The sequence below is a fragment of the Myotis yumanensis genome, unplaced genomic scaffold (genome assembly GCF_028538775.1).
Source record: "Myotis yumanensis isolate MYYU_CA2020_CCGP unplaced genomic scaffold, mMyoYum1.0.hap1 SCAF_4, whole genome shotgun sequence".
NCBI lineage: Eukaryota > Metazoa > Chordata > Mammalia > Chiroptera > Vespertilionidae > Myotis > Myotis yumanensis.
This window is the reverse complement of record NW_027223755.1, coordinates 110,072,261-110,097,440: the sequence shown is the minus strand read 5'-3', so window position 1 is coordinate 110,097,440 and position 25,180 is coordinate 110,072,261. Positions and strand designations below refer to the sequence as shown.

The 25,180-nt window shown below is 46.5% G+C and overlaps 2 protein-coding genes and 1 non-coding gene across 7 annotated transcripts in view; all 3 read right to left on the bottom strand.

The window, feature by feature from the left end:
* The window catches only part of COG7 (component of oligomeric golgi complex 7), a 63,471-nt gene extending 50,680 nt beyond the window's left edge, over positions 1–12,791 (bottom strand). Inside the window, exons 1-3 of the mRNA XM_070413679.1 lie at positions 12,546–12,791; positions 6,126–6,274; positions 5,720–5,836 (exon numbers count right to left, since the gene is read on the bottom strand). Coding sequence (XP_070269780.1) covers positions 5,720–5,836; positions 6,126–6,274; positions 12,546–12,714 — 435 coding nt within the window. The 5' untranslated portion in view covers positions 12,715–12,791. The remainder of the gene's footprint in view (positions 1–5,719; positions 5,837–6,125; positions 6,275–12,545) is intronic.
* Positions 12,792–12,854: 63 nt separating this feature from the next.
* The window catches only part of GGA2 (golgi associated, gamma adaptin ear containing, ARF binding protein 2), a 49,113-nt gene continuing 36,787 nt past the window's right edge, over positions 12,855–25,180 (bottom strand). Inside the window, exons 15-19 of one of the 5 annotated variants that reach the window (XM_070413683.1) lie at positions 23,139–23,308; positions 21,594–21,704; positions 13,773–21,065; positions 13,049–13,149; positions 12,855–12,915 (exon numbers count right to left, since the gene is read on the bottom strand). In XM_070413683.1, coding sequence (XP_070269784.1) covers positions 20,955–21,065; positions 21,594–21,704; positions 23,139–23,308 — 392 coding nt within the window. In that variant the 3' untranslated portion in view covers positions 12,855–12,915; positions 13,049–13,149; positions 13,773–20,954. Of the gene's footprint in view, positions 12,916–13,048; positions 21,066–21,593; positions 21,705–23,138; positions 23,309–25,180 lie in introns of those variants that run through there. The other 4 variants (XM_070413684.1, XM_070413682.1, XM_070413685.1 and 1 more) reach the window with 4 other exon arrangements.
* On the bottom strand, positions 16,816–16,922 carry LOC139009579 (U6 spliceosomal RNA). The gene has a single exon (XR_011471317.1). It is a non-coding gene; the product is annotated as a U6 spliceosomal RNA (small nuclear RNA).

Below are 25,180 nucleotides of genomic sequence, written 5' to 3'. Positions count from 1 at the left end.
AGTCCCGATCGGCTGGACCCCAGCAGCAAGGTAACCTACTGGTTGGAGCGTCTGCCCCCTGGTGGTAAGTGCACATCATAGCAATTGGTCGACTAGTCGACTGTCTGCCTTCTGGTGGTCAGTGCACGTCATAGCAAGCGGGTGAGCGACCTTAGCATAACATTGGCATAGTACATTTTGATTGAACGGATGACCGGACACTTAGGCTTTTATTATATAGAATTAGTATGATTTTAGTGTTGTAATAACAAAAACCTGAAAGCAACCTAAATCTTCCATAATACTAAATAAAATGTAAATTATGGGTCATTCAAATAGAAGGTGGAATATTGTACAACCACAAAAAAATTATGTTTTTGAAAAGTATTAATTACACAGCAAAATACTTACCACTATTAAGTGAAATAAACAGGATAAAAAAAAACACAGAACCCTGGCCAGGTGGCCCACTTGGTTGGAGCATCATCCCATGCACCAAAAAGGTTGCAGGCTCAATTCCTGGTCAGGGCACATGCCAGGTTGCGAGTCAATTGCCAGTAGGGGGCATACAGAAGGCAGCTGATAGATGTTTCTCTTTCCTTCTCTCTCTCTCTCCCTCCCTCCCTTCCTTTCTCTCTAAAATCAATGAACATATCCTTGGGTGAGGATTAAATTAAAAAATAAAAATAAAAAGCATATAGACATTAGAATACAGTGGGACCTCAGTTCTCTAACTTAATTCATTCCAGAAGGCTGTTCAAGAAGGAGTTTGTTCAAAAACTGAATCATTTCCTCCCCGCTTAGAAATAATGTAAATTGGCCTGGCTGGTGTTGCTCAGTGGTTAGGCATCAACCTATAAACCAGGAGGTCATGGTTCAATTCCCAGTCAGGGCACATGCCTGGGTTGAGGGCTGGATCCTCAGTGGGAGGCGTCCAGGAGGCAATCGATCAATGATTCTCTCTCATCATTGATGTTTCTATCTCTCCCTCTCCATTCCTCTCTGAAATCAATAAAAATATATTTTTAAAAAAGAATATAAATTGAAGTTATTCCAGACCCCCAAATGATTCCCTCCTTTAACCTTTCTTATATACCGTACATGACTAATGTACTGTTTAATCTATAAACAAACTACCCCCTACTAGCCTTAAACGAATCACATTCAGCATCCTTCCCGGCTGTCTTTCGGGTCAGCATGAAGCATCTTCACTTTCTCACATATCACTGCCTCCGAAATGCTGTCACAGGCTAACTGCTTTTCATTTATCCAAATCAACAACAGGCTTTCTACCTTGCCAATTGCCTGTGATGAGCACACCGTTAGCAACATCAACACTTTTTTTAATTCTTTGTTAATCCTCACCCAAGGATATTTTTTCCATTTATTTTTAATTTTATTTTTAAAGTAAGCTCTTCTTTTGAAAAAAAATATATATTTTTTATTGATTTCAGAGAGGAAGGAAGAGGGAGAGAGAAACAGCAATGAGAGAGAACCATTGATCAGCTGCTTCTTGCACGCCCCACACTGGGGATCAAGCCCACAACGTGGGCAGGTGCCCCGACAGGGAATCAAATCGTGACTTCCTTGTTCATAGGTGGACGAGCAACCACTGAGCCACGCGGGACGGGCTCCATTGATTTTTAGAGAGAGTGGAAGGGCGGGAGGGAGGCAAAAAGGAAGGAAGGAGAAAGAGACAGAGAGACAAAAAGAGTGAGACTGACTTGATGTGAGAGAGACACATCAATTGGTTGCCTCCCACACAAGCCCCAACTGGGGGCCGGGGATCGAAGCTGCAACACAGGTACTTGCCCTTGACCATGAATCAAACCCAAGACTCTTTGATGAGTGGGTCGATGCTCTAACCACTGATCCATAGCAGCCAGGGCAACATCACACTCTTGATGGCCTCTTTATGTTTTAAAATTGTGCTAATCATCCATTTCACCAGCAACAAAAGCAAAAACACACACAAAAATATTCACAGCACATGCCCTAACCGGTTTGGCTCAGTGGATAGAGCGTCGGCCTGCAGACTTAAGGGTCCCAGGTTCGATTCCGGTCAAGGGCATGTACCTTGGTTGTGGGCACATCCCCAGTAGGGGGTGTGCAAGAGGCAGCTGATCCATGTTTCTCTCTCATCGATGTTTCTAACTCTCTATCCCTCTCCCCTCCTCTCTGTAAAAAAATCAATAAAATATATTTAAAAAAAAAATATTCACAGCACAATTTTCCGAGATGTTAAGAAGCTGAGGTTTTTAACACAGTGATTCCCAAAGTGGGCGCTACCGCCCCCTGGTGGGCGCTGCAGCGATGGGGGGGGGGCGGTGATGGCCACAGGTGCATTTGTTTTAACTTTTTTTGTATTACCTTCCTATTCTGAGTTCAATAGTTTCATAATTTCAAACTTCAATGTTTCTAATTTACACCTTTCTTTACTATATTTTATGAAAAAGGTAGAAACATTAATACATATATCTTTCTGTTTAATTGCTATTAAAATTTTAAAAAAATTAATTTCCAGGGGGCGCTGAGTAATATTTTTTCTGGAAAGGGGGCGGTAGGGCAAATAAATTTGGGAACCACTGGTTTAACAGTAACCTGACACACTTGTGCATTCTCTCCTTTGTGGCCTGAGAAATACAAAGAATTGTCAGGTCGAGAACCGAAATTTGTTTGACAAGCATTTTTTCCATGAACAACTTGGTCAAGAACCAAATTGTTTGAGATGGCAGATGTTCAAGAACTGAGGTTTGAATGTATATACAGATTTATATCACCTATAATATATGCATAAATATAAAAATATATAATTACAAATATGCACAAATACTTTTTAAAAATACCTAGTAGACATAAAAAACATACTACTAGGGAATATGAATGGGGATCATTTTATTTCCTTCCATGTATTTTTCTGAATTTTCCAATTCTCCTAAGACACATATATTATGTTTATAATGAGAAAAGTAAATGCTATTTTTGTAGAATTAAGGGTGTAATAACTAACTGCATTTCACCTCAGCATTCCACGCGTCTATGGTTTTCAGACAATGTATTAGGGGTTTGAGACACAAAGAGGAGGGAGGTCATGTTGCTGGCCTGGAGTTCACAGAGTACTGGGACAGGAGATTGCAATACAGTTTAAGACGTACAGGAGCACAGGTGAGGGAGCACTTCATGCTGCCTGTGCGAGGCGAGGGCTAGCAGAGAGTAAGAGAGGAGGTGCTACTACAGCGGGACCTTGACGGACGAGTGGAGGTCTCCTGCCTGTAAGAAAAGGAAAGGAAGGACCTTTCGGGCAAAGAAGGAAGACATGAATGGATGGTGTTAACAGTCCACAGCAGCCACGATGTGGAATTCATACGGAGGGGGCGGCCATGGGAAAAACCACACACCCTGCTGTGGAAGACAGGCTATGTCCTGTAAGTGTGCATAAGATTTATCTGGTAGAAAATGGGGGATCAAGCCCTAGTTGGTTTGGCTCGGTGGACAGAGCCTGCGGACTGAAGGGTCCCGGGTTCGATTTCAGTCAAGGTCATGTATCTTGGTTGCAGGCTCCCGGCCCTGGTTGGGGGCATGCGGGAGGCAACCAATCGATGTGTCTCTCTCACATCCATGTTTCTCTCTCTGTCCCTCTCCCTTCCACTCTCTCTAAAAATCAGTGGAAAAAATATCCTCAGATGAGGATTAAATGAAAAAAAAAAAAGAAAGAAAAGGAAAATGGGGGATGGAGGCCAACCAGCATGACTCAGTAGTTGAGCATCGACCTATGAACCAGGAGGTCCTGGTCTGATTCCTGATCAGGGCACATGCCCAGGTTATGGGCTCAATCATTCTCTCTCATCACTGATGTTTCTATCTCTCTCTCCCTCTCCCTTCCTCTCTGAAATAAAATTTTTAAAAAACAACTTTTTTTTTTTTTAAATGGGAAGGCAAGGGACAGGGAAATGACCAGTGCCAATCTATGCTTTAGAACAGTGGTTCTCAACCTGGGGGTCGAACAACCCTTTCACAGGGGTCGCCTAAGACCATCGGAAAACACAGATATAATTACATATTGTTTTTGTGATTAATCACTATGCTTTAACTATGTTCAATTTGTAACAATGAAATTGGGGGTCACCACAACATGAGGAACTGTATTAAAGGGTCGCAGCATTAGGAAGGTTGAGAACCACTGCTTTAGAATCTCTCCCTGGTCCCTTGTGGAGGATACACTGGAACATGGGAGGGACCTGGCAGCAAGACCCATGAAGGTTGCTGCAATGGTCTAGCACAGCGGTCACCAACCTTTCGGACCTCACGGACCATCAGTGTTCCGCGGACCACCGGTTGCCGACTGCTGGTCTAGCAGGAAAACGACTGGGAAGCATGACTAGAGCGGTGGCAGAGGAACGAAAAGGACAGATAACTGAGGAGAAATAAGAGAGGGATGGAGAAGGAGCAAGTAAGGACTGCTGAGGTTCCATCCTAGATACTGGCGTGGAAAATGATGCCGTTAACCAAGGCAGGAAGCTGAAAGAAAGAGCAAGAGGAGAGTAGCCCAGGACAGAAACAATGACTTCAGGTTCTATGTGCCTCGGGGGAGTGCGGCTGGATGCATGTGGTACTGTGCGCGGGCAGTTCTGGATAACAGGACAGTGGGAAGGAGAAAAGCAATTAGCATTAGTAGTTCACCAGGTTAAACTCAGAGACCGTACTTAAATCCATTCTCTCTCATACACACGCCAAGAATTCAGTAAGATTTGCAACCTACATCTATAAAGCCAGATCAATTGGATTTGTCTGCACCCTGTTAGGCTCTGAAATAGAAGGGGGGGGAGTATGGTTCTGTTGTACATAAAGGCAATGATAACTGGCCCTGGCTGGTATGGCTCAGTTGGTTGGGTGCCATCCTGTGCACCAGGAGGTTGCCAGTTCGATTCCCAGTCAGGGCACATGCCTGGGTTGCAGGCTCGATCCCTGGTGGGGCACGTGCAGGAGGCAGCCGATAGATGTTGTGCTCTCACATCAGTGTTTCTCTCTTTCCCGCCCCCCTTCCTCTCTCTAAAAAAATAAAATAAAATAAAAAAATACAAGGTGCAAAGCAGTGCTCACACTTGTGGGGGAAAAAGGGCAGGGAACAGGTATCTGTGTGTGTGTATCTGGAAGGACAGGCATAAAGATGGTAACAGAGTTTGTATGGGAAGTAGGGGGTGTCAGGGTTACGAGAAAGACTTTTTGTTGTTGTTTATTCCTCTTTACTAAAGTTTTTCCCACATACATTTATCACATTTTTAAATTTTTCAAAAATAACAAGAGATTATAAATAATCCATTTTGCTTTACAAGTAAAAGACTTTTCCATAAGACCTCATCTCACTTCATCCTGATACACAACTTTCACTACTTTCCACATCTGGCAGCCCCGGAGGGGCTAACTCACCGTGATCCTGCAGTGTGTATGGCCCCTCTGCCCACAGTCCACGCTCTCAATCACTGTTCCCTCTGCCTTTTTATAGGGGCTTCTCCTGAATTCACTCTCTGGGACTAAGAGGCTTCAGTCAGCAGAGGGTGTGAAGTAAAGAGGGTGGGTATGCTCAGAGCACACTCAGACTGTCCCTTCCCCGTGTCTGAATGCTTCTGTCCGTGGCCATTTCCTACCCCTATGGTTGTGAGTGAATGGGTATCTCATTAGCTTCCCCAAACCTCCAGTTCCCTGAACAGACTGCACAACATCCCCTGAACAAGACACCTACCTGAGTCTTGAATGTCTCCTCAATGTCAGCACTCAATGTGCTCCACTTGTCTGCTTCCTGCAGGGACTCGGCGGCAAGCTGCATCCTGGACTTCACCTGGTCGATTTCTACCAACACCTGAAAGGGAAAGGGGTCAGAAGCCAAGGAAGCAGCTGTTCCATTTTCTCTGCCTCCCATCAGTGACTTGAGACCTAAGCATTGCGGCACGTTCCTATCTCAGGGAGCTCCTGTGCCCTCACACCACCAATCACATGGCTAAACGTCCAGCGGGTGCTGGACAGAGATGAATACACTGAAAGAACGCAGCAGGAGAGCAGTCTGAGGGCTTGGTAGAATTCTGAGCTAACGCTGGCCTCCCACTCTGAGAGTGAACGTCTTCCAAAACCACGGACAGGAGCCAAAATACCTGCATTGACTGCGATGTGTCCTGTTCAAACTTTTTAATGTCCTCCTTGACAAGAATCATTTGTTCTTTCAGAAAAGACGCCTCCTGTTTAAGGGCTTCGACATCACGGAGCACTTTGGGCATGTTCTGAAGGGCCTGGTGACTCGTTTCTGTAGCAAGAACCCAAGAACAGAAAGAGGAACCAAAGGTGAAAATTGGACCAGTCACCAATGAACAATATAAATCAGGCAGGACAGGAGTTGTCTATTAACCACACCATTTATTGACCCTGTGAAAAATGGGAGTTGGAGGGAGCCATGGCAGTGTTTCTCAGTAGTTAGAGGACTGGCCTGTGCACCGAAGAGTCTCGGGTTCAATTAACAGTCAAGGGGCCCGAGCTGGTTTGGCTCAGTGGATAGAGTGTCAGCCTGCGGACTGAAAGGTCCCGGGTTCGATTCCGGTCAAGGGCACATGCCCAGGTTTTGGGCTCGATCCCCAGTAAGGGGCGTGCAGGAGGCAGCCAATCAATGACTCTCTGTCATCATTGATGTTTCTATCTCTCTCTCCCTCTCCCTTCCTCTCTGATATCAATAAAAAATATATTAAAAAAGAAAAGAAAAGAAACCAGTCAAGGGCACATATGTACCTGGGTGCAGGTTTGATCCCTGGCCCAATAGAGGAACGTGCAAGATGCAACCAATTGATGTGTCTCTCTCACATAGGTGTTTCTCTCTCTCTCTCTCTCTCTCTCTCTCCCTCCCCCCCCCCCCCTTCCTTCCTGCACTCTGTATGAAAATCAATGGGGAAAATTTCCTCTGGTGAGGATTTTGAAAAGCAAGGCTGCAAAGGAAGGAAGGGAGGAAAGAAGGGAGGGAGGGAGGGAGGGAGGGAGGGAGGGATGAAGGGAGGGAGGGAGGGAGGGAGGGGGGAGGGAAATGGGGCTGAAAGGAGAGCTGGCCTCTGCCAGGACCATATCCTCCAGACTGATGGGCGAGAACCATATGATTGAACACAACAGGCCCCATCGACTTGACCCACTTTCAATTGTTTTCCACCATCAACTGAGTTCAATTTTAACACCCTCTCCAAGGAGAGTGAATGAAGGACTCTGACATTAGGGGAATGCCAGTTAGGAGGCAGGTGCTTTACATACATCCTATCACTTACTGCCCATGCCAATCATTGACAGCCATCTCTTACAAATAAGAAAACGGAGGCGCAGAGAGGGCAGGTAACTTGCCGAAGATTTCACAGAGCTGAAACCAAGCTTTACAGCTCTGCAGACCACCAGCACCTGCTGCGGTGAAGTTAACACGCAGGTCCCTAGGCCAACATCCAGAGTTCCTGTGTAGTAGATCTGGTAGGAGACCAAGTGAAATTGAGACCAAGGAACCCGAATTTTTTTAATGTCTCAAGTTTAAACACCTCTGCAGACCAGGATGTGTAATTGGGGGCGGTGGGGGGGGGGGGGGGGGGGGGAGAAGGGTTAACAGCAGAGCCTTTAACCCTTTAATGAGATGTTCACTGGGAATCAACCAGAGAAGCCCTGTCTTCTGTGCCACCAGCGGCTGGACAGACCTCCACGTGGTGAAGACGTCCTTCGGGAGCCTGTTCACCCAGCTCTGCCTTGGACAACACCCAGTGTCCAGCCCGGACCCCACGTAAGAGGCGAAGACTGAGAAAACAAGGCCAGAACACAGACTGCCTCAGCGCACTCTTTCAGTGCTAAGTGCTAGGCCTCAGAGTCACAGTTCAGGCCTGGCTGGTGCCCTGGGTACCTTTCTCCCTCCCTACAGCCCCCCAAAATGTAGTCCCCTCTTACACCCATTTTAAAACTATCACTTTTAGGAGTTGCCTCTGGGAGGATAAGGGTCAGACCTCACCTCACAGAGGTATGGGGGCACTGTTTTGTGATGGTAACATTCTCTATCTTATGGAGGTCTGAGGTATCCTAGTTATATACTTGTGAAAACTCATCAACTCATCAGATAACATCCATGCATTTCATCTTATGTAATTTTTATCTAATGAAAAAATCTGTGCCCTGGCCGGTGGCTCAGTTGGTTGGAGTGCCATCCATGCACCAAAAGGTTGTGGGTTCAATTCCCAAACAGAGCACATACCTAAGGTGTGGGTTCGATACCCAGTTGGAGGGTGTACGGATGCAACCAATTGATGCTTCTCTCTCACACTGATGTTTCTCTCTCTTCCTTCCTCTCCCTCTAAAAATCAATAAAAACATATCCTCGGGTGAGGATTAAAGGGAAAAAATAAAATAAACTGTAAAGAAATACTGAATTATAATTATAATGACTAGGGTTCTAATGGAAATTTTAGGGATGAAGTGTACTGTGTCTGCAACTTACTTTAAAATCTACATCAAGTCCTGGCCGGTGTGGCTCAGTTGGCGTGGGCACCAAAGGGTCATAGGTTCGATTCCCAGTCAAGGGCACATACCTCAGTTGCAGGCTCTATCCCTGGCCCTGTCAGGCCGCAAGCAGGAGGCAACCAATCAATGTGTCTCTCTCACATCTATGTGTCTCTCTCCTGCCCCCACCCCACCCTGGTCCTTCCTCCCCTCCACTCTCTCTAAAAAAAATCCATAGAAAAAAATACCTTCCGGTGAAGATTTAAAAATAAATAAAAATGTACATCAAAAATATAAGATGGATTAAGGATTACATGGATAGATTTGTAGCATCTGGACAGTGGATAAATGCATGTTCACTATAAATTCTCTCGATGTTACCGTATTTAGTTCAAGAATCTGCCCTCATTCTTGTTCTCCCCGTCAGCCTCATTCAAACCCATCAGCAGTGCTCCCCTTTTTCCTCCTAAAAACGTCTTACCCTTTCTCACCACCTCCACTGCCATAACCCCAGAGGAAGCACCATCTCCACTCTTCTGAACTCAGCAACAGCCTCCAGATAGGGACACAATCAAACCATGTCACTCCTCTGCTTAAAAATCCTCCACTGCCTTCACATTACCTTCATTTTAAGTAAAATCCAAATTCTTTCTAAAATTGATTTTCAGAGAAAGAGGAAGGGAGAGAGAGAGAGAAACATCAATGATGAGAGAGCATCACTGATTGGCTGCCTCCTACACGCTCCACACTGGGGGTGGAGCCCACAACCCAGGCATGTGCCCTGACCAGGAATCGAACCTGCAACCTTTCTGTGCACAGGGCAGGTTGCCTCCTGCACGCGCCTGACTGGTGGACACTGGCCAGGGCCCAAACTCTTTAATGTGACATTAAAATCCCTGAATGATCTGGCCCTGCCTACCTCTCCAACCTAAGACGGGGTCTTGTTCAACAGTGAGACTCTAGACCCGGGAAGAGTTTGTGCCCCAAAAATATTTGCTGACAGTGAATGAGCACATCCATCCTCCAGTGAGGGCCTCGCCATCTCCTGCCAGCACCTCTGAGGAACTGCTCTTCACTGCAGACTTGGGCCTTCTCTCATCTTCCATAAACATCAACCTCCGAAAGCTTCTCACTGCCCATGGGATGAAACCCAACCCTAGGGCAGCCAAAAAGGCCTTCACAGCCCTAACCGGTTTTGCTCAGTGGTTAGAGCATCAGCCTGAGGACTCAAGGGTCCCAGGTTCGATTCCGGTCAAGGGCATATACCTTGGTTGCGGGCACATCCCTAGTAGGGGGTGTGCAGGAGGCAGCTGATCGATGTTTCTCTCTCATCGATGTTTCTAACTCTCTATCTCTCTCCCTTCCTCTCTGTAAAAAATCAATAAAATATATATTTTTTTTTAAAAAAAAGGCCTTCACAGTTTGATCCCAACCTACTCTCCAGCCTTATCTCCAGCAGAAGTTTCCCCCATGAAAGCATGATCCTCTAATAATAATAATAATGATGATGATTTTATTGATGGAGCTCTGTTTGAACTCTCACCTTTCTCTGGACTGACTAGGTCTTTTCATAGCCACAAACAAGCTTCTCCCTTTAATACAGAGAGGCTGCAAAGTACATCCATTGGATAAGAGCCTGGGCTCTGCAACCCGTTGTCTGAGTTCAAACCCAGACTCCCCCATTCATTAGCAACATGATGCGGGACAAGTTACTTCTCTCAGCCCCAGTTTCTCCAACCACAGAGTGGGAGTAATAGCTGTACCTACTTCTCAGGACTATTGTCCGGCTTAAACTAGGTCATCATGCCAATGAGAGGGCACTGCTAACCTTTTAGCCGGGACATTTCGTCACTGTGCAGCCCTTCATTGTGGAACATTAGGCATCGCTGTCAATCCTGGTGACATTCTCCACCACTTCAACTAAAATAATTCCCAGCCCTGACCGGTTGGCTCAGTGGATAGAGAGTCGGTCTGCGGACTCGAGGGTCCCAGGTTCGATTCTAGTCAAGGGCATGTACCTTGGTTGTGGGCACATACCCAGTGGGGAGTGTGCAGGAGGCAGCCAATCGATGTTTCTCTCTCATCGATGTTTCTAGCTCTCTATCTCTCTCCCTTTCTCTCTGTAAAAAAATCAATAATAAAAATATATTAAAAAAACAAACAAAAAAAACATTTATTAAAATAATTCCCAATTTCCAAATATCCCAGGGAGAGGGCAGGCATTACCAACCTTGGTTGAGAACCACTTGGTTAATGCATGCACAGCACTTAAACAGTGACTGACACACCAAGGACTCAAATATCTGCTATTCTTAATGTCCTCCCCCTCTGTGCCCTGTGAAGCCTTCCTTAATCAGAGGTACCTGCACCCCCTTCCAGCCTTCCCAGCTCGGGTTCTAGTCTCAGTAAAGCCACCTCATTGTCAGCAGACCCAGGACAAGCTCCAGAAGGGACACTTTCCATCCTCAGTGCCCATTTCATGACACACACACAGAAGCTCAATAATTAGTAAAAGACACAAAGTACAATAAAGAATCTGAAGTGAGCCCTAACTGGTTTGGCTCAGTGGATAGAGCGTCGGCCTGTGGACTGAAAGGTCCCAGGTTCGATTCTGGTCAAGGGCATGTACCTTGATTGCGGGCACATCCCCAGTAGGGAATGTGCAGGAGGCAGATAATCAGTGTTTCTCTCTCATCGATGTTTCTAACTCTCTATCCCTCTCCCTTCCTCTCTGTAAAAAATCAATAAAGTATATTTTAAAAATTTTTTTTTAAAAAGTATCTGGAAAAAAAAAAAGAATCTGAAGTGAAATCAGCATCCTTTTCCATAACCTTTGTTAAAAGGTCTATTTACTGGGCCCTAAGCTTCCAGGGTCCTAAGCCTGCTGACCTCGTCTTTCTCAGAGCTCAGCAGGGAGACGGGCACAGTCCATACCGAATAAACAGACAGTAGGTTTATTGGAGGACTTCCCAAGATGGCTGCTGGTGTGTGTTATTTTTTAAAACTAACTACCCTTAAAGAACCGTTGCAGCCTCTATTCTGACCAGCCCGGCTTCCTTGCTGCAAGGAATTTGCAGGAACACAACGCCGCCCAGGTGTGTCTTTCCCATACACCTCTGACATGTGTTTACCAAATTTAAGGATCAGGTGATTATTACTTAACTAGAGGCCCAGTGCACAAAATTCATGCACGAGTGAGGGGGCGGTCCCTCAGCCTGGCCTGCACCCTCTCACAATCCAGGACCCCTCAGGGGATGTCGGGCCTAAACCGGCAGTCAGACATCCCTCTCGCAGTCCTGGACACTGCATGCACCAGTGACCATACTTTTCATACAGGTGACAGGCATCTTGCTGTTGTATGGGCAGCTACATTTTTTTGCCCTGATTATAAAAAGCAGTACATAACATGATCCTTCTGAGGCAGTGGTATACCATTTTCCCCATCTTACGGGTGGAAAAACTGAAGCAGAGAGAAGTTAAGTAATTGGCTTTGTCACACAGTTGTAAGTGTCAGAGTCAGGGCTGACCGCAACATGTACAAGCCAGAGCCCATGCATGTCATTGCTGCATCATCCTGTTTTTTCAGTGTTAGAGTAGCCTTGCCAGGTTTTAATTTTTAAATCTAAGACACTGTTCCCAATAGATAGGGTAGGGTCCCTAGGCCTGGCCTGCGATCAGGGTGATCTGTGGGGCCACCAGCTGGACAATCGCCTGCTGGCACTCTGGGCTGGCTGGCCTGGCCCCGCCCACTCGCCGGCCCCACCCCCTGGTCGTTCAGCAGGTCGTTCCAACCATAGGTCAATTTGCATATGAGGGTTTTACATAGATATACTTTTGTAGTAGATATCCTTAAAATTAACTCTTTTAGCTTGCGTTTTGTAAGGAAACCACAGCACCACCCCAGGTGGAAAGAGCAAGTGTGGGCCCGCGCGGGTGGACAAAGCCCGGCTCGCCCCTCACCGCGGGAAGCGCCCACGTCCGCCGCCCGGCCCGCCGCCCGGCCCGCCGCCCGGCCCGCCGCCCGGCCCGCCGCCCGGCCCGCCGCCCGGCCCGCCGCCCGGCCCGCCGCTCACCCTCCACGGCGTGGTTCACCTCCTGGATGAAGAGCTGCAGCTTCATCACCAGCGTGGCCGCGTGCCCGTCCGCCTTCCCCGCCGCCGCCTCCTTGGGGCCGGCCCTGAAGGCCGCGTTGATCCACTCCTTCACGTCGAAGTCCTCGGCCAGGAACCTGGAGTAGTCCATGGCCGCGTCAGCCAGCCGGCCAGCGGCCCGGAAGGGCCCTCGTCGCGCGCCGTATTTCTCCCGGAAGTGGGGGCCGTTGCCATAGAGAGCGCCGGTGCGCGGGGCGGCCGGGAGCTGGAGGGGCGGCGGCCCCCGTACGGAGCACGTTCCTCCGCTGCGCAGAGGAGCCGAGGCGCTGCCAGTCCGGGAGCTGGGCGGGCCCTGCGGGGTGCGACGCCCCGCGGGGTGTGAGCTCAGGCAGCCTGCACCCCGGCGCCCTTCGGGGGACAGCGGGGCGTGGCCGGCTTCTGCCCACGGCTCTTCCCTCCCGGCCCAGCGCTCTGGCCGCACTCACCTGTCGCCCCTGAGACACCAAGTCCGCAGTCGCTGCTTCCTCCAGTGGGAAACGAACAAGGTGGGCACCTCAGAAAGGAGACCTGGGAGGCCGGGAGAATCCTGTCACAGGAAACAAAACAAAAAGAAAGCAGCCGGCGCGGCTCAGTGATGCAGCGTGGACCCAGGACATCGGTTGGATTCCCCTCAGGGCACATGCCCCTTGGGGGCTCGGTCCCCAGCCCATGGATGATTCTCATCATTGATGTTTCTCTCCCTCCCTCTCCCTGAAATCAATTTAAAAAAAAAAAAAAAACATAAAGGAGAAGACACCCTAGTGTGCAGTTGTCACTAACTTGGCCGCTTACCGTTCTCACGGGCAGCCTCTGGGCGTGCATATGGTAACTCTTGAAGACCTGAATCCAGAGTTAGGAAAGCTGGTGCGCTCGCCCCTGGGAGCAAGTGATCAAGCCCCACGTCTGCTCAGAAGCCTGGAATGCCTCCAGGTGCCCCTGCCCTCCCCAGCAGCGGACGCTTTAACAGCTTTACTGAGTTATACATTTACAGGACATAAGCTCACCCATTGTACGTATACAATTAAATGACCTTCAGTAAATGTAGAGAGTTGTGCTATCTCCACCAGAACATTTCCATCAGCCATAACACTCCTAGCTGCCCACTTGCACTTCATCTCTGCCCCCATCCCCAGTCCTAAGAAACCACTAATGTGCTTTCTACACATTTACCTTTCTGGGCGTTTCAGATACATCATATACTATGTGATCTGCATTTGCTTCTTTCACTGAGCATATTGTTGGGTCCATGTTGTACCATGTCTCAGTAGTTTGTTCCTTTATGCTGCCGAATAGTATTCCACTGTGTGGCTATGACATATTTTATCCATTTCACCAGTTGATGGACATTAAGGCTTTATTGGACACGTTTTCATTACTTTTGGATTCCTAGGAATATAATTGCTAAATTTCAGATAAATTTAAGAAACTGCCACCTGGCTGGTATGGCTTGGTTGGGCGTCGTCTCCTGTCCTGAAAGACTGCCAGTTTGATTCCCAGTTGGGGCACATACCTAGGTTTCAGGTTCAATTGCCGGTTGGAGTATGTATGGGAGGCAGCCAATCGATGTTTCTCTCTCCTCCCTTCCCCTCTCTAAAAATCAATGAAAATATTTGTTTTAAAGAGATATGGTTTGCAAATATTTTTTCCTAATTTGTAACTTGTTTTTTCCCTTTTTTTTATTTTGTATAATCCTCACCCAAGGGCATGTTATTTTTAGAGGGGAGGGGGAGGAGAGAGATGTCATCGGCTGCCTCCCAAACTCACCCTGAGTGGAGATAAAAACCCGCAACCTAGGTATGTGCCCTGACAAGGAATTGAACCCGCAACCTTTTTTTGTACGGGATGACACTCCACACCGGCCAGGGCCACTTTTTTTTGGTATTTATTGGTTGATTTGAGAGAGAGGGAAAGAGAAACATCTATTTGTTGTTCCACTTATTTTTGCATTCATTGGTTCCTTTTTAAAAATAATTTTTATTGATCTTTGAGAGAAAGAAACATCAATGTGAGAGCATAACATCAATCAGTTGCCTTTTGCAGGTCCCCTACCAGGGATCAAGCCCGAAACCCAAACATGTGCCCCGGCCAGGAATCAAACCGACAACCTTTTTGTTGGTTGGACGATGCCCACCTGAGCCACACTGGCCAGGGCCATTGGTTGCTTCTTGTAAGTGCTCAGACTAGGGATCAAATCAGTAACCGTGGCATATCCGGATGATGCTCTAACCAACTGAGCTACTGGGCCAGGGCCTCTTTTCACCTATTTAATGGTGTCTTTTGAGATGCAAGTTTATTTTGATAAGGTCCATTATCATTTTTTTCCTTTTATGGGTCATACTATTTGTTGTTGTATCTAAGGGGAGGTGGGGAGATGGGTGAAAAAGGTGAAGTACAAATGGGTAATTACAAAATAGTCATGGGCATGTAAAGCATAGGGAATATAGTCAATAATATTGTAGTAACTATGCATGTCAGATGGGTACTAGATTTATCAGGGTGTAAGTTATATAAATGTCTAATCATGTTGTATACCTGAAAATAGTATTGTATGTCAACTGGAATTTTAAAAAATAAAAACTTACTTAAAAACAGATATTCACTCTGGCTGGGTACCTCAGTTGGTTAGAGCGGCATCCTGACATGCCAAGGTTGTGGGTTTGATCCTCAGTTATGACACGTAACTTTTAAAAAATGATATTTAAGAAGCAGAAAAAAATATTTACCTAACTCAAAATCAAGAATTTCTCCTAAATTTTCTTCTAGAAGTCTTAAAGTTTTAGCTTTTACATTTAGGTCTGTGGTCTGGTTTGAGTTCATTTTTTTTGTGTATGGTGTGAGGGAAAGGTCTGAGTTCATTTGTGTGTGTGCATGCAGATATACGATTAACCTGGGACCCTTTGTTGAAAACACTTTCCTTCCTCCGTTAAAATGCCTTTAAGATTTTTATCAAAAATCAAGTAACAAATGTTAGGGTTTCTGGACTCATTTCTGTTCTATTATCTGTCCTTATAATACTACTAAGCTATTTTGATTATTGTCATCTATAGTAATTTTTGAAATCCAGTAGTGTAAGTCCTCCCACTTTATTTTTTTTTTAAATGTATTTCTTTATTGATTTCAGAGAGGAAGAGGGAGAGAGAGATAGAAACATCAATGATGAGAGAGAATCATTGATCGGCTGCCTCCTGCACGCCCCCTACTGGGGATCGAGCCTGCAACCCAGCTCTGTGCCCTTGGCCAGAATGGAACCTGGGACCCTTCAGTCTGCAGGCCAACGCTCTATCCACTGAGCCAAACTGGCTAGGGCCTCCCACTTTATTTTTTAAAAAATTATTTTGCTACTTGAAACCCTTTGCATTTCCACATACATCGTGTGACCAGCTTATCAATTTCTACAAAAACTGCTGCTGGAATAGGGATTATATTGAATCTATATATCACTTTACAAATTGTCATCTTGACAATATTGTCTTCCAGTCCATGATGCCTCTCCACTTATTAAGATCAGGATTTCCAACCTTGGTGCTATTGACATCTGGGGCCAGATAATTCTTTGTTGTGGGGGCTGTCCTATGCATTTTACGATGTTTAGCCACATCCCTGGCCTCTACCCGTTAGAGGCCAGCAACCCTCTCCTAAGCTGTGACAATCAAAGATGTCTCCACACATTGCCGAGTGCCGCTAGTGAGCAGTTCCCCGAGGACCTCTCGTTTAGACTTTCTCTCAGCAATATCTTGTAGTTGCACATTGTAAATGTCTTGTATCTTTGCTAAATTTTTTCCAAAGTGTTATATTCATTTTAATGCTCTTAAAATGATTTTAACTTTATACATTTACCCTATATGCCTTTGGCATTTACTGTGTGTCAGTATTAATTTGCACCTCACCAAACTTTTATTTTATAAGGTGAACTTTAAATAACTATGGGCAAGGCAAGTCCGCTCCTCTACTGGAAGCCAGTTGGACAGGCTAAGAGCAAATAGCTAGGTGCCATGTGGTGTTATAGTCACTTTACATATATTAACTCATTTAATTTTCAAAATATAAACAATCCTACTATCCACTTTACAGGGGAGGACTCTGAAGAGGATAAATTATTTTCCCCATGTCACATGGTCACTTAGAGGCAGTGAAGGTAAACAGAATTACAACTAAGGTTTGACTTCATTATTTCAAACTGTTAGGGCTTTAGAAGACCTCCAACTTTTTTTTTTTAAATATGGAACACTTCATGAATTTGCATGTCATCCTTGCGCAGGGACCATGCTAACCTTCTCTGTATCGTTCCAATTTTGGTATATGTGCTGCCGAAGCGGGCACAAGGCCTGTCTTTAAAAGTAGATGTACGTATCTGGGGCCTGTAACACCGAAGTGTTTCTTCAACTTTAAAAACTACCTCTGAAAACTACTTTTTAAGTGCAAGTTTTCTTTGAGTGAACATGGTAGACTTGGGATTGCATTGGATGAGGGTACAAAAGGCTGAGTTAACTTCATTCTGGGTGACATTGAGTGTGCCTTGCCCTAGCTGGCTTGGCTCAGAGGACAGACCCGGGTTCGATTCTGGTCAAGGGCACCTACCTCAGTTAGAGGCTCCTCCCTGGCCCAGGCTGGTTAGGACTTCTGCCGGAGGCAACCAATCAAAGTGTTTCTCTCACATTGAAGTTTCTGTCTTCTCCTTTCTCCTCACTCTCTCTAAAAATCAATGGAAAAATATTCTCGGGTGAGGATTAAAAAATAAATAAAATTTAAAAAAAATAAGTGTGCCTTAACTCTATAATCTTATCTGAGGACACTCCCTGCTTTGTCCTTGTTTGGCTCCAACTCTTTCCAGATGGGAGTGTCAAACCGCACCTTTAAAAACAACAGAAAACCTTAGCTAGTATTCCAGGACACAATGCTACTATTTTCTTAGTTAAAAAAAAAAAAGAACACCTAGTTGACAGATTTTTATGGTTTTGGGCTGGGATCTTCTATATTGGAATGTATTGAAAGAATGTGTGACTCGTAAACACTGTAGTAGTCCAGCACTTTGCATTTTAGAATATCGCTTTCTACCTTGAATATTCTCTCACTTTACATTCTTTTTAATGGTAATACTCATAATGTTCTTTTGGTTCTTAAGTCATTTATCCTTTCACCACCTACTATCTCCATAGCCCTGTGATGCTCAGTGACACAGGTGAAGCAGCATTTTCCATTCATTGAAGAGATGAGGGGAGGAGTTAACTGCAGTGGCCAGAGACAGGAGAAAACATCAAAACATGACAAACTACCTGTGGCTGTGGAAAGTCTGTTCTATTTTTGGCAGATGCCAGTGAGCAGGGCACACAGTGGCGGGGGGCACTGAATGTTAGTGTAAGCAACTTGAATTTGATTGCATAGGCTTTTCGGGCCTTGAGAACCACTCAGAATTTTCCAGAAAGGGATCAAGTACCCAGATTTGTTAGAGAATTCTGGTGGTAGCAAGTACCATGGCTCAGAGAAGTGAGAGGCAGGCAACTAGTGTGAATGCAGGGAGAGCAATATGCGGTGGTATTTAGAAATAAAGACTCGAGACAAGGGTACCAAGTGGAACGGATGGAGCAGGAATGAAGGGTCCATGAGGCTCAGATAAGTGCTTTCAAATAGAAAATTTAGTCCTGGCCAGTGGGTCTCAGTGGTTAGTGTCAGCCCACTCACCAAAGGGTCACAGTTCCATTCCTGGTCAAGGGCTCATACCTGGGTTGCAGGTTCATTCCCCAGTCCCATGTGGAGTGCGTGGGAGAGGCAACCAACTGATGTCTCTCTCACACTGATGTCTCTCTCCCGCCCCACTTCACTCTATCTAAAAACAATGGAAAAATATCTTCCAGTGAGTATTTAAAAACAAATAGTAAAAAGAAAATATAGGTGGAAACAGGGAGGAGGTTGGGTTTCATTCAAAACATTTGGAGTTTGAGGCAATAGTGGAACCTCCAGATAGATCCACTGCTGGCTTGAAACATGGGTCTGATGTCAGCAAGAAGGTGGAAGCTTGAGACAGAGGTCTAGGACCCATCTAGAGGTGAACTGCCCACAGTGCTTAGAAAAGAACTGATGACTAAACCCTGGGGAAACACCACCTCAGGGACAGAGTAGAACAGTCAGAGGTAGGTCAACAACTGGAGTGAGCAGGATCCCAGGAGTTCAGGACAGGGAAAATACTGGCCCCTCCACCAGAGAATATGGATTTTTCTCCCCCCACTAGAACAGAAGATGCAGAAGGGTAGGGACTCTGATGCTGCCGTATCCGCAGGGCCTACAACAGTGTCTGCCTCATAGTAGCTGGTCAAATACTTGAGTGAATAAGAGGATAAGGATTGAGCTAAGTGGTCACTGAACATGGTAACTAGAAGGCACTGATAACATAAACCAGGGCCATATTCAGGACCGCCATCACCCCCACCCCTTATTCTGTCCACCACCACCTAAGCAGAGCACCACTGCAGAAGACAGAGAAGGTCCGACACACAAGTTCACCTCAGAGCGATGTAAGTCTCATGCACACGTTTTGGTGGCAGTTCTTCCGAGGCTGACATTCTCACTATAGACTGTGAAATAGCTAGAGCCTATCAAAGCTACACCGAGCATGTGAGCACAAAAGTAACGTTAGATTAAAATGAACCTTATGTGCATTATGCCAAATAAAGAAATTACCCAATCATTTATGTTTTATGAGTTTTCTCATATGCTTAAAAATTAGCATGCCTTGCCGAAGCCGGTTTGGCTCAGTGGATAGAGCGTCGGCCTGCGGACTGAAGGGTCCCGGGTTCGATTCCGGTCAAGGGCATGTACCTGGGTTGCGGGCACATCCCCAGTAGGGGGTGTGCGGGAGGCAGCTGATCGATGTTTCTCTCTCATCGATGTTTCTAACTCTCTATCTCTCTCCCTTCCTCTCTGTAAAAAATCAAAAAAATATATTTAAAAAAAAAAAAATTAGCATGCCTTGATCTTTTATAGCACCTTTCCCCACCAATCAGTGTTGGCAGATTTCCAACTAGATGTAGACGGTGAAAGATCAGCCTGTGGAGTGCCGCATTTTGTGATAAAAAGCCCCAAACAGAGCCTTGAAGTTTCTGAGGTAGAATCCGGCCCACACCGGTGAGCTGCTGGGACTTCAGTCCTTCTTCAAGCCATCAGCAGGGTCAGCTTTCTTCGCCCACCAACCAGACCACGCAGGACTTGTAAATCAAGCACAGAGTGGGTGCTCAGTATTAATTGTACACCTGGATTTTCCTTTGAACTGTGAATGTAACAAAAATCCACATCTCTTTCCAGCACTGTTCAGACCCAGGGGCTTGTGTCTTCACTGAAGGACTGAGGTCCTGATCCCTCATGAAGTCTTCCTTCCGTCCTCAATAGAGGCCAGTTCCCTTTGGGCCGATCTTCTCTGAATGCAATGGGCTTTGCACCTCCTACTTACTCAAAACTCCACAAAGTGTATTTGCTACACAGGTATTTATTCAGTGACTTTCTGTATTTAGTCACCACTTAAATCACTGCTAAGCTCTTTTCATATCTATTTGCTCACAGTTCATCTTGGGTTGCAAAGGCAACAGACGAGGGGGAGCCTGCTAGCTACAATTACAATGACTGGCCCTGTGTCACATAGGGCTCTGAGTACATGCCTGTGAAGACAGAGGATGGAGATGAGTGTCCTGAGTAAGGGCCGACAGGCTGCACAACCCATGGAACCTACGGCCTGAATAAGGCCTGGGATCTGCGCTCCCCTCTGCCCTGAGGCCCAGCTGTGGGTGAGTCTAAGGCACAGTGGTGAAGAACATGATTGGCCCACCAGTGTGGTCCTCTGGTCAGTGCAGCCTCTTGCCTGGAAAACACTGCGACAAGCATTCCATTTAGAAGATCTTCCGGAACACATGCCAGCAGCATTCTCTAGTGGAAATGGAGGCAGGTCTCTCTTGAAAGAGTGCCCCAGAAGACACTCTCTGCCCCAAGACCCACTAGGTCCCTTTTAAGGTCCCAGAGAGCAGCAACCTGGGAGCAACAAGACTTTCAAAGGCTGACAAGGCACAGAGTGGATGAGTGAAAAGGTAATACATGAGAACAATAGCTTTGGCTATAAAACATCCCACCTGAGGCTGGGAGATCAGTGTCCAAACATACAGAAACAGATATGCTCGTAGCAGGTGTGAATGTAACAAAAATCCACACACACCCACACACACACTACAAAACAAGCCAGAAACTGGCATGTGGAGCCTGCATCAGGACAGCACTCCTGGCACTCTGCACTCAGTCACTGTGATCAGGCCCATCGAGACAGCACAAGGAACACTGCCTACACTTGAATGGCAGGGTGTGTCTTGAGAAAAGTTAGGCTGCACCCAAGACTGCCAGGTCTGGAAAGTCTTTCACTTCTCCAACTTCGCTGAAAGGCTGTCCACCCTGGTTGAATGTCAGCTTATACCGTAACCGGATTGGCTCCTGGGCAAAGATAGAGATAAATTAGTGAGGAGCAGCAGAGAGAACAGCACGAAGTAAAAGCCTTTCCCATGCAGTAGTCACCAAGCAACAGGGCATGCCTGTTAACTCGGCCACATGAGGCTTCACACCGTGACAGGAACGCCCTGGCCTAGACCCCTGGGGACCAAACACAAGGGGAGCCAGGTCCACAGCCTGGGATTCAAGTCCTTCGTCCCACACTTGTGCAATCCTGAGCTGGACCACTGCTAAGAGACCAGCTGAGGACGACAGACAGGTCTCACCCTTTCAAAGGACTCCATGTAATAGGAGAGTTTGTCACTCCCTCGGTTCCCAGCCAGGACAATCTGGTCCGGGGCTTCTTTCAGTAAGCCCCAAAGGAAAACACACTCCAGCAGGGACAGCCCGCCACCACTCCCCACCACTTAGAGGCTTCAGAGGAAGACTGCAACAGGCCTCTCTCCACCTACCACGCTGCCACCCTACCGTTCAGGGCCCCACCTCCCTGCTGTTAAGGACACCGGAGCATACTTTGTGTGGATTGTCAAGCAGCAGCATCTGAGAGATCACGGCTGGAGGCATCAGAGGACTGAACGCTGGGAGCTGGGAGCTGGATGCCGGCTGCAGTTTCACTCTCATTGACTATGAGGATGGGGGAGAGTCAACATGCAACTCATTTCTAGTAAATGACAGCTTTAATAAGACGGTCAGGTGAACAGGAGAGCCTGACCTACACCCCACCAACTAACGACAGGATTCAAAAGACGGTTCCACCACACACAGAATGTGTCTGACGTGTGTGCCAGTCCTTGGCTTCTGAGAGGCACATGCAGAGCCAGGGCACATCTTGAGTTGAACTCCAACTCCGGCTCTCACTAGCTCTATCACCTTGGGTAAATATTTAACCTTAGAATGATAATTTATAAAACAGAAGTAACAATAACACGTGCCCCACATGATCGCCATGAGGATTAGAAAGTGGATCTTGGGCCCTAGCTGGTTTGACTCAGTGGATAGAGCGTCGACCTGTGGACTGAAGGCTCCCGGGTTTGATTCCAGTCAAGGGCATGTACCTTGGTTGCAGGCTTGATCCCCAGCTCTGGTGGGGGCCTCTGCAGGAGGCAACCAATCGATGTGTCTCTCTCACATCAATGTATCTCTCTCTCTCTCTCTCTTTCTCTCTCTCTCCTCCATTCCATTCTCTGTAAAAATCAATGGAAAAATATCCTCTCGTGAGGACTGACCAAAAAAATAAATAAATAAGGTTAAAAACAAATAAATACATAAATAAATGTTCCGATTACAGTTCACATTCAATATTGTTGTGTGTTAGTGTCAGGTGCAGCATAGGAGAGTGTCTTTCTGAGATACAGGGGATAAGGACCAGGTGATTCTGGAGCTGCCGGCACCTTTCTCCTGCTTCGTGGGGAGTCTGTCCGAGAACAGGCTCCAAAGAGAAAAGCAGTCAGGAGAGGGAAGAGGCAGGTTCTAAGCACCTACCTGCACCCAGACATCAGGAATCACCATAGAATGAGCCAATAAAGCCCCCATTTTATTTTATTTTTTTTTTAAATATATTTTATTGATTTTTTACAGAGAGGAAGGGAGAGAGATAGAGAGTTAGAAACATCGATCAGCTGCCTCCCGCACACCTCCCACTGGGGATGTGCCCGCAACCCAGGTACATGCCCTTGACCGGAATCGAACCTGGGACCTTTCAGTCCGCAGGCCGACGCTCCATCCACTGAGCCAAACCGGTTTTGGCATAAAGCCCCCATTTTAACTACTTTTTTTAAAAAATATATTTTTATTGATTTCAATGATGAGAGAATCACTATCAGCTGCCTCCTGCACACCCAACACCGGGGATTGAGCCTGCAACCTGGGCATGTGCCCTGACCAGGAATCGAACCGTGACCTCCTGGTTCCTAGGTCAATGCTCAACCACTGAGCCACGCTGGCCGGGTACCTTCAACTACTCTGAGTGAAGATTCTATCCTTCCACCTAACTGATAGGTAATGGATCTGATGCTCAGAAATGACAAATTCAAAGGATCTGCCCAGTGAATGGCTCACCTTTGGCACGGCCACCTGAAACATGATGTCCCAGACAGGCTGGGTGGCAGTGCTCATCATGGTCAACAGGAGCACTTGCACCTCGGGGTGGCCAGGGGCCCCCGTCTGGGAAAAGTGGAGCAGAATTCGGAATCCGTTCCGGTCGTACACAATGATCGGAGGCAGGCTGCCTGGTAAAGAAGGGCCCGACCGAGAAATGTTAGTGCTGCTGTAATATCCAGACAGCCAAGCCTGGAGGAGACGTGCACATTCCCACCGAATGCTGGTGCTCCTCCGGTGAGAGCAGCTCTGGGATTAGCCTCGGCACTGCCGAAAGCCAAGTCCTATGGCTTCCGGTTGGATGCCTATGACCATCCAACCGGCCTAAGCACATTACCAGGTGTTTTTTAAAAATAAGAACTTTTTAAAAGGGAGATATGATTATGATTAAAATAATGTATGAACACGGAAAATACAGGATATCAAAGAACAACGTTTTTTTAAAAAACACCCTTAGATGGAAAAAAATGAAATAAACATCCTTAATTCTACCCAGAAATAAGCACTGTTAACATCTGGACATGTTTTCTTCTGGTCTTTTATATATGACTACACCCCCGCCCCCTATATTTAACTTGGAAAAATTATACAGATAGCAGATCTCTTCTAATTAACAGGTTTAATGACATTCCAACAGAAATCCTAAAGGGAATGTTTTAATGTTCCTAGGAAATGATTCTACATCTCATTTGGGGGGAAAAACAAAAACATGAGACTAACCATAGGAAAAAGAGAGAGAGGGAGGTATAGCTATTTGCATTAACAAATACTCAGATAGAAGAGTAGGCTAGAGGGAGACCAAGATGGCGGCGTAGGTAAACACTGGAGACCACTGCCGCAAACAACCATTTCAAAAATACAACTAAAAGACTGAACGGACATCACCCAGAACCACAGGAAGGCTGGCTGAAGAGAGACTCTACAACTAGAAGGAAAGAGAACAGCAAATCGAGGCTCAGAGGCGGCGCAGTGTGGAAAATACAAAGGTACCGAGGTGCGCGCACAAAGCGGGCTGGTGGCTGAGGGCACGGTTGTCGTTTTCTGTCGGGAGTGAGTCTCAGACTCTGGGCTCCAGATCCCAGCGAGTCTCTAGGGACCCAGACTCAAACGGGAGAAGCGGGATTATCCGGCATCAGTTGGAACCTGACGGCAGCTTTCTCTCCGAGGTTTGCAGCGGCTGCCGGGGTTCTGAGAAGCAGAGCCTCTGGGAACGGGACTGAGCGTGGCCATAACTGCTCCCTCCGCCTGCCCTGTTGATCCCGCCCCGCCCAAACTCTGCGCACAGCCATTTGCCGATCGCCTCAGGCAAAGGCTGGATTAGCGCCTCCCCAGAAGGCAGACGTTTTCCACACAGCTGATTTCCACAGCCAGTCGACCTGGGGGTCAAATCCCTCTAGTGTTAACTACAACAATTAAGGCTTGGCTAGAACAAGACTGCGCACAGAGACCACAAGGGGGTGCACCAAGAAAGCATAAAAGATGCGGAGACAAAAAAACATGACAGAAATGGAGGATATGGAGCTAAGAATCGCAATTTTGAGGGCTTGCCATAAATTTGTGCAGAGCCTCACGAAAACTAATGAGACCCTCGATGCTACGATAAAGAAATTAGAAAGTAAGCATACACGGACTGAAATAAAGAATATTATACCCAATAGCAGACCAGAGGAGTACAATAATCAAACCAAAGATTCGACAAAAAACACCCAATTGGAAAAGCAAAATGAAAAAAGAATCCGAAAGTGTGAAGATAGTGTAAGGAGCCTCAGGGACAGTTTTAAGCGGTCTAATATCAGAGTCATTGGAGTCCCAGAAGATGAGAGACAGCAAGATATTGAAAACCTATTTCAAGAAATAATGGCAGAAAACTTCCCCCACCTGGTGAAAGAAATGGACTTACAGGTCCAAGAAGCGCAGAGAACCCCAAACAAAAGGAATCCAAAGAGGACCACACCAAGACACATCATCATTAAAATGCCAAGAGCAAAAGACAAAGAGAAAAT